Source organism: Oncorhynchus kisutch, unplaced genomic scaffold (genome assembly GCF_002021735.2).
Source record: "Oncorhynchus kisutch isolate 150728-3 unplaced genomic scaffold, Okis_V2 Okis01b-Okis20b_hom, whole genome shotgun sequence".
Classification (NCBI taxonomy): domain Eukaryota; kingdom Metazoa; phylum Chordata; class Actinopteri; order Salmoniformes; family Salmonidae; genus Oncorhynchus; species Oncorhynchus kisutch.
Window position 1 is genome coordinate 10,551,058 of NW_022261978.1, and position 9,564 is coordinate 10,560,621.

The 9,564-nt window shown below is 40.2% G+C and overlaps 1 protein-coding gene across 1 annotated transcript; it reads right to left on the minus strand.

Annotated features, from left to right (window-relative positions):
* Window positions 1-4,692: 4,692 nt before the first annotated feature.
* LOC116358945 (putative zinc finger protein 833) lies at window positions 4,693-8,052 on the minus strand. The gene is made up of 2 exons (XM_031811395.1): window positions 7,494-8,052; window positions 4,693-5,441 (listed from the first exon to the last, which is right to left on the minus strand). The coding sequence occupies exons 1-2, from the start codon at window positions 7,762-7,764 to the stop codon at window positions 4,783-4,785; spliced, it is 930 nt and encodes a 309-aa protein (XP_031667255.1). The 5' UTR covers window positions 7,765-8,052; the 3' UTR covers window positions 4,693-4,782.
* Window positions 8,053-9,564: the final 1,512 nt, after the last annotated feature.

Genomic DNA, 9,564 nt, shown 5'->3' on the forward strand with positions numbered 1-9,564 from the left:
GAGGCTAAAAATAGATTTGTACATTATGATAAACCCGGTTACGAATAAACCCGGTTACGAATCAACCCGGTTACGAATCAGCCCGGTTAAGAATCAACCCGGTTACGAATCCACCCTGTTATGATCAACCCTGTTATAATAAACCCTGTTATAGTAAACCCTGTTATTAATAAACCATGTTATAAAAGGTCATGTGTTTGTTTTAAATCCTCTGTTGTTTGTTCTTTGTTCACATTAATAGTTTTCATCTTGGTGAGAGAGTCCTATTTCTTTACAGGGGACCTGCAGTTCAAACAATAACAATGTCCTCCCCCTGTTTTGGTGAAAAGCTGAGTCTGGAGAAATACAACCAGCCTCAAATTCATAGAGCAATGGATGCACGAACTGACCATCCATGTTTTCAGGTTAACAGTGTTTATAGAACTGACCATCCATGATATTACAATTCTAGTTCATCCATGTTTTCAAGAACTGACCATCCATGATATTACAATTCTAGTTCATCCATGTTTTCAAGAACTGACCATCCATGATATTACAATTCTAGTTCATCCATGTTTTCAAGAACTGACCATCCATGATATTACAATTCTAGTTCATCCATGTTTTCAAGAACTGACCATCCATGATATTACAATTCTAGTTCATCCATGTTTTCAAGAACTGACCATCCATGATATTACAATTCTAGTTCATCCATGTTTTCAAGAACTGACCATCCATGATATTACAATTCTAGTTCATCCATGTTTTCAAGAACTGACCATCCATGATATTACAATTCTAGTTCATCCATGTTTTCAAGAACTGACCATCCATGATATTACAATTCTAGTTCATCCATGTTTTCAAGAACTGACCATCCATGATATTACAATTCTAGTTCATCCATGTTTTCAAGAACTGACCATCCATGATATTACAATTCTAGTTCATCCATGTTTTCAAGAACTGACCATCCATGATATTACAATTCTAGTTCATCCATGTTTTCAAGAACTGACCATCCATGATATTACAATTCTAGTTCATCCATGTTTTCAAGAACTGACCATCCATGATATTACAATTCTAGTTCATCCATGTTTTCAAGAACTGACCATCCATGATATTACAATTCTAGTTCATCCATGTTTTCAAGAACTGACCATCCATGATATTACAATTCTAGTTCATCCATATTTTCAGGTTAACAGTGTTTATATTATTTACAAACAATGGAGTTAAACAGGTTGGGTTCTGATGGGGTACGACAGTTGAACTAAGCTCATGAGGTATTTATAAGTTTATATTCTTAAAGAGTCGATGGGTATATATGATTGATTTAAAAGGTTTGATATGTGACGTACCAATCGCAGATCTCCTCTTTATTAAAGTCGCTCTGAAAAAAACAATCTCTGACTGGGGAACAATATCTTCCAACGGTCACCCAACTCTTATTTCCAATTCAGAAACTGGGGAACAATATCTTCCAACGGTCACCCAACTCTTATTTCCAATTCAGAAACTGGGGAACAATATCTTCCAACGGTCACCCAACTCTTATTTCCAATTCAGAAACTGGGGAACAATATCTTCCAACGGTCACCCAACTCTTATTTCCAATTCAGAAACTGGGGAACAATATCTTCCAACGGTCACCCAACTCTTATTTCCAATTCAGAAACTGGGGAACAATATCTTCCAACGGTCACCCAACTCTTATTTCCAATTCAGAAACTGCTGCATCTTCCTACAGCTCTGACTTTCCCACCTGAAAATCACTGATATCATGACGACCCCCCCTCCCTGAGTTCCCAGTTTACAAGTTTACCTGCTTAACAGACCATGCACTCCTCAGGCTATATTCTATCCATTTCTGTGGAGGGCTTGATGTGATATGGTTCAAAGCAGGGCTTGATGTGATATGGTTCAAAGCAGGGCTTGATGTGATATGGTCCAAAGCAGGGCTTGATGTGATATGGTCCAAAGCAGGGCTTGATGTGATATGGTTCAAAGCAGGGCTTGATGTGATATGGTCCAAAGCAGAGCTTGATGTGATATTATTCAAAGCAGGGCTTGATGTGATATGGTCCAAAGCAGAGCTTGATGTGATATGGTCCAAAGCAGGGCTTGATGTGATATGGTCCAAAGCAGGGCTTGATGTGATATTATTCAAAGCAGGGCTTGATGTGATATGGTCCAAAGCAGGGCTTGATGTGATATGGTCCAAAGCAGGGCTTGATGTGATATGGTCCAAAGCAGGGCTTGATGTGATATGGTCCAAAGCAGGGCTTGATGTGATATGGTTCAAAGCAGGGCTTGATGTGATATGGTCCAAAGCAGGGCTTGGTGATATGGTCCAAAGCAGGGCTTGATGTGATATGGTCCAAAGCAGGGCTTGATGTGATATGGTCCAAAGCAGAGCTTGATGTGATATGGTCCAAAGCAGGGCTTGATGTGATATGGTCCAAAGCAGGGCTTGATGTGATATGGTCCAAAGCAGGGCTTGATGTGATATGGTCCAAAGCAGGGCTTGATGTGATATGGTCCAAAGCAGGGCTTGATGTGATATGGTCCAAAGCAGGGCTTGATGTGATATGGTCCAAAGCAGGGCTTGATGTGATATGGTTCAAAGCAGGGCTTGATGTGATATGGTTCAAAGCAGGGCTTGATGTGATATGGTCCAAAGCAGAGCTTGATGTGATATGGTCCAAAGCAGGGCTTGGTGATATGGTCCAAAGCAGGGCTTGAACTGAGGGGATGCGTGACGATATAGTTTTAACCCTTGTTATAGTGAATGGTAAAAAGCATAGGCTACCCCCCCTGGTTGGTTTATAAATGGTAATAAACAATGATCCACGGTGCTTTCTGCATATCGAAGGTCTTGCTCAGCCTCAACATGGGGTCATGGTAGGCATATAGGCCTAGGAAAAACATTGCATTTTAAATATGAAATCAAATATCGTTAGCCCGTTATCCCGTTATACCGTTATACAATTATCCCGTTATACCGTTATCCCGTTATCCCATTATCCCGTTATCCCATTGAAAATATGGTTGTTTTAAATGCTCCCGGAGTGAGAGTATTAACGGTAGGCTATGCCTGTAGCAAAGGACCACTGAAACGGTATGTTTCTATCCATACACCAAACAGGTGAACAGACCCTCAGGTTTCTATAGAAACGTTGATTACGGATTTACGTCTGAATCTCCTCTTTGTATTTCACACAGTCTAAAACAACCACAGCACCCCCCCCCCCCCCCCCCCCCCCCCCTTGTCTGCAGGTTTGATGTTTCACAGTCTAAAACAACCACAGCACTCCCCCCCCCCCACAGCTTCTTGTTGGTCTGACCTACAACAGGTATTAAGAGGAGTTGGTAACCAAAGGACATACACAGACATAGATTCTTGTTGGTCTGACCTACAACAGGTATTGATGGAGGAGTGGTGCATCTGATAGGACATACACAGACATAGCTTCTTGTTGGTCTGACCTACAACAGGTATTAAGAGGAGTTGGTAACCAAAGGACATACACAGACACAGCTTCTTGTTGGACTGACCTACAACAGGTATTAAGAGGAGTTGGTAACCAAAGGACATACACAGACACAGCTTCTTGTTGGACTGACCTACAACCGGTATTGATGGAGGAGTTGTGCCTCTGATAGGACATACACAGACACAGCTTCTTGTTGGTCTGACCTACAACAGGTATTGATGGAGGAGTTGGTAACCATAGAATAGAATATGCCTTTTGGGTTTAATCAGTAACAGTTATTTGTTATTTTAAGGGGTAGATCAGCTTTAATATCAAATCTAATTTTTATTAGTCAAATGCCACAAATACAACAGGTGAAGACTTTACAGTGAAATGCTTACTGACGAGCCCCTAACCAACAATTCAGTAATTTTAAGAAAATGTAAAATAAGAAAAATAAATCAAAGTGACAAGTCATTAAAGAGCAGCAGTAAAATAACAATAGTGAGACCATATACAAGGGGGTACCAGTACAGAGTCATAGTGGAGGTTATATACAAGGGGGTACCAGTACAGAGTCAATGTGGAGACTATATACAAGGGGGTACCAGTACAGAGTCAATGTGGAGGCTGTATACAGGGGGTACCAGTACAGAGTCAATGTTGAGACTATATACAAGGGGGTACCAGTACAGAGTCAATGTGCAGACTATATACAAGGGGGTTACCGGTACAGAGTCAATGTGCAGACTATATACAAGGGGGTTACCGGTACAGAGTCAATGTGCGGGGGCACCGGTTAGTCGAGGTAATATGTACGTGTACGTAGAGTTATGAAAGTGAATATGCACGGACAATTATAACAGAGAGTAGCAGCAGTGTAAAAGGGGGAGGGGCAATGCAAATCGTCTGGGTAGCCAATAGATGTTCAGGAGTCTTATGGCTTGGACCTAGACTTGGCGCTCCGGTAAGGTTTGCCATGTGGTAGTAGAGACAACAGTCTACGACATGGGTGGCTGGAGTCTTTGACATTTTTGGGGCCTTCCTCTGACACCGCCTGGTATAGAGGTCCTGGATGGCAAGAAGCTTGGCCCTAGTGATGTACTGGGCCGTACGCACAGCCCTCTGTAGTGCCTTGCGGTCGGAGGCCGAGCAGTTGCCATACCAGGCAGTGATTCAACCAGTTAGGATGCTCTCGATGGTGCAGCTGTCGAACCTTTTGAGGATCTGAGGACTCATGTCAAATCTTTTCAGTCTCCTGAGGGGGAATAGGCTTTCTCGTGCCCTCTTCACGGCTGTCTGTCCTTTGTCCCACTGTTCAGCAGCCTACATCCTTATCTCCTGTGTGTACTCTCTTATGTCTTCTCATGTGACCCAACCAGGAAAAACTCTTTTCACATTGGGAGCAGGGGTACGGCTTCTCCCCTGTGTGTATTATCTCATGCTGTTTCAATTGTCCTTTCAGCTTAAAACTCTTTCCACACTGGGAGCAATGATGAGGCTTCTCCCCTGTGTGTATTCTATCATGTATTTTCAGGCTCGCTAACAAGGAAAAATTATTTCCACACTTAGAGCATTGGAAAAGTTTATCTCGCTTCTCTCCTGTGTGTATTCTCTCATGCTCTTTCAGGTATTCTTTCCGGTTAAAACTCTTTCCACACTGGGAGCAGTGATGAGGTTTTTCCCCTGTGTGTATCATCTCATGTCTTTTCAGGCACCCTGATGAGAAAAAACTCTTTCCACATTGAGAGCAGTGATGAGGCTTCTCTCCTGTGTGTATCCTCTCATGTCTTTTCATGCTCGCTAACAAGGAAAAACACTTTCCACACTGGGAGCATTGGAAAGGCTTCTCCCCTGTGTGTATTCTCTCATGTTGTTTCAGACACCTTAACTGGTTAAAAACCATTCCACAGTGGGAGCAGTGGTGTCGTCTTGCTGGTTTGGACGTCTCTGGTTTCTCCGAGTCTGGTCTTTCTCCTGCCAAAGACAGAATGTTTATTTAAATAGAGAACTGAATGAACCCTCCATAACTCCCTTGCTAGGAGGTTAAATCTAAATCAGATCCCTCAATAACCATTGGCCAGTTTACAAAAAAATTTATAATTTAAAAGAGTCTTGGTGTAATTTGAAAATCAAAAGATGTAGAGTTCCAACTAGAATCCTTCTCTCATGGAATGTCATGATGTCATAATAAGAGCTATGTCATACTAGATAATGTCTTGTTTATAGGCTGAGCAGAGCTCTATAATAACAGATAATGTCATGTTTTTAGGCTGAACAGAGCTCTATAATAATAGATAATGTCATGCTGAGAAGAGCTCTATAATAATAGATAATGTCATGGTTACAGGCTGAGCAGAGCTCTAAAATAATAGATAATGTCATGTCTCCAGGCTGAGCAGAGCTCTATAATAGATAATGTCATGTTTATAGGCTGAGCAGAGCTCTATAATAATAGATAATGTCGTTTACAGGTTGAACAGAGCTCTATAATAATAGATAATGTCATGGTTGCAGGTTGAGCAGAGCTCTATAATAATAGATAATGTCATGGTTGCAGGTTGAGCAGAGCTCTATAATAATATACAGTATATTGTGGACTACAGTATTTCAATCAATGTCATAGGCTGCATTTGATCCATTGCTATTAATGTAGGTTCGCCAGGTTCGATCCCACGCTGTGTCCGAGGGAAAATAAAGGAAACCAACAAAGTGTCGTAACTGCCAATATAAAGGAAACCCCAACATAAGGTGTGTTGAGCCCCGACAACGGCTTCAGCCTTGGCCTTTAGGACATTAAACACTTCATTAGAATTGTTTGGAAAATACTCTTCATAACTTGCATTTGTCCGAATGCTTTCATGATATTTAAATGAGTAGGAATTAGGCTTTTGGTTCCCAAATGGCAAAGAGGGATTTTTCTGATGGGCCTTGTCATTTCTGTCTTGAGAATGCTTTGCTCAACTGTAAGGTATGTTCAAATTTCACATTTCATTTTTCAATATTGCTATTGTTCCTTCTCTCTCTCGCTCATTATTACTTGAGGGTTCCAATGTTTTAGGTTATTCAGAAACAACGTCTAACAACGTCTAACTTTCTGATAAAGCCTCTGATAAAGCCTAGAAATCAACACTGATTTCAACACTGAGTAAAGGTACTTTCCGAATGTACAGTAAACTAGCGTTTTTCCAATGCTGTTGCTGTCATATGGGCATGTTATTTATTTTACCTTTATTTAACTAGGTCAGCTAGTCAGCAAAGAACAAATTCTTATTTTCAATGACGGCCTAGGAACAGTGGGTTAACTGCCTGTTCAGAGGAAGAACAACAGATTTGTACCTTGTCAGCTCGGGGGTTTGAACTTGCAACCTTCCGGTTACTAGTCCAACGCTCTAACCACTAGGCTACCGTTAGCCTAGCCGTTATACATTACAATGTTAATGACAATGTAATAGGGATGTACTGGTGGCAGACGTGACACATTTTCTATCATCCGATTTCGCTTCAACATTAACTGTAATATAGAATTATCAATTATGTTAAACCATATTTTAAATTGGCAGAATATAGTCATCACACTGGATTAATGATATACTGAAAACATATCAGGCTCAATTAGATCGTCCTGTGTGTCATGACGTCATAAACACATCTTGGATTGATAATTGAACATTTCCTAAACAGCGCCAACATCAGGCTACTGCAGCCTCACTCTACCCGTGATGTCAAAGCAATTTATGATAAGGTGCGAAAATGAACTAAACGATTTGGTATCACGTTGATTATGGAAGATTAAATAAGTGTGAGGCAAACTGTTTGCTTGGAATAATTTGTAGCTGTCGTTTCTATCAGAGCATTAGAGAACAGTTCCCCTCCCAGAAAACACGCGGTACCGTAAAGTGTCGTCACTTCGCTTAAAAAAATTCACACGGAAGTTTTGCGAATGACGGCTCACTTGACCGCAGTCTTTAACATGACACATTACTTCAACTACAGAGTTTGTTCCACTGTTTTTAAAATACCACTTACTGGTGTTAATCAGATCTCCAGTCTCCTCCAATGGGACAGTAATCTCCCCCTCCTCCTCCTTCATTCCACAAACTGCATCCTCCTCTTTCACTCTTAAAGATTCTTCCTTTTTCACGTCTTTCTCCTCTTCTTTCACTGTAACAGCTTCACCCTCTACTTCTTGTTTAACTGTAACAGCCTCCTCTTCCTTCTCCTCTTTCACGAGAACATCTTTCTCTGTCCAGCAGACCTCCTCTTCTTTAGCAGGGAGGGAGTAGCTTAGTGAACTCATGGTCGAGGATGTTAGCAAGTAAGCTAGTTAGCATTAGCCGAGTGTTACTTAGCTAAACACGTAAATAGTAAATTAAATAGAGTAACTAGTAAATACGCATTAAGTGTGTTTAAAACACCGAGGTTAATATGAACAAAAATGGCCTAAAGCGCTTCAATGTTGTGGTTTTATGTTGGCTAGCACGCTACCGAGGTGGCTGAAGTGTTGTTGTAGAAACAAACATCCCGTCCCGTACATTATACGTCACCAATGAAGCATCACCTGAAAGATTCTCATCGCCACCTGCTGACTGGAGTGGGTAACACAGTTGAACCAAAAAATATTCTGACAAACAACGTAAACAAATAATTGTTAAATAACCAGTTCTCTTACTTCTTACAGATACTAATTTCCTCTACGCAGATGTAGAGGCTGAATAGGGAAATGTACATTAATAACAAACCTGTTACGAATCAACCCTGTTACAAATAAACCCTCCTGTTACAAATAAACCCTGTTATAAGAAACCCTGTTATAGTAACCCTTGAATGTTCCTTAGTTTTCCAAAAAAGGACAACAGCTTTATACCTGAACACGTTTTTAAAGGTGACATCAGTAATGGCGAGAAACAATAAGAAACTCCCACACTGCTCCTGAAAGTGTCACCGCTCTCAATTAAACTTATCGGCCGCAAGGCCATCGTCAGAGCTTTTGTGAGTAAAAAAAAAAATTGCACCCGTATTTAGACATAGCCACACCCACATCCGTTCCACGCATCCAATGGGGTTGGAGGGAAAACAAGCATCACGAAAGAAGTGCTACCAAATATAACAATGTGCATTTCATAAATATTCTAATGCAGTGTGAACATAACACAACATAAACACGTCAACATAACACTGAATAAACACGTCAACATAACACAACATAACACTGAATAAACACGTCAACATAACACTGAATAAACACGTCAACATAACACAACATAACACTGAATAAACACGTCAACATAACACAACATAACACTGAATAAACACGTCAACATAACACTGAATAAACACGTCAACATAACACTGAATAAACACGTCAACATAACACTGAATAAACACGTCAACATAACACTGAATAAACACGTCAACATAACACTGAATAAACTCGTCAACATAACACTGAATAAACACGTCAACATAACACTGAATAAACACGTCAACATAACACTGAATAAACACGTCAACATAACACTGAATAAACACGTCAACATAACACTGAATAAACACGTCAACATAACACTGAATAAACACGTCAACATAACACTGAATAAACACGTCAACATAACACTGAATAAACACGTCAACATAACACTGAATAAACACGTCAACATAACACTGAATAAACACGTCAACATAACACTGAAATAAACACGTCAACATAACACCTGAATAAACACGTCAACATAACACTGAATAAACACGTCAACATAACACTGAATAAACACGTCAACATAACACTGAATAAACACGTCAACATAACACTGAATAACACGTCAACATAACACTTGATAAACATGCCTAGACTTGCCTGGTTAAATAAAGGTTAAAATAAAAAATACTAACTTTCTCTACGCCACAAAATCTTTTAAAAAGTTAGAAATTACATGTTTTTGGTCATGTTCTGCGACTGGATGAACTTTTATGTTCACTAATTCTGTTTGAGAGTCAGAGGTTATACCAACATAACACAGCCCACAACACAACACAACATAACACAACCCACAACATAACGCAGCCCACAAAAGAACACAGCCCCACAACACAACATAAC

Coding starts and splice junctions, on each gene's coding strand:
- LOC116358945 (XM_031811395.1), bottom strand. CDS start 7,764: ATGAGTTCACTAAGCTACTCCCTCCCTGCTAAAGAAGAGGAGGTCTGC. Junction 5,442..7,493: donor TGGAGATCTGATTAACACCA/GTAAGTGGTATT, acceptor TGTCTTTGGCAG/GAGAAAGACCAGACTCGGAG.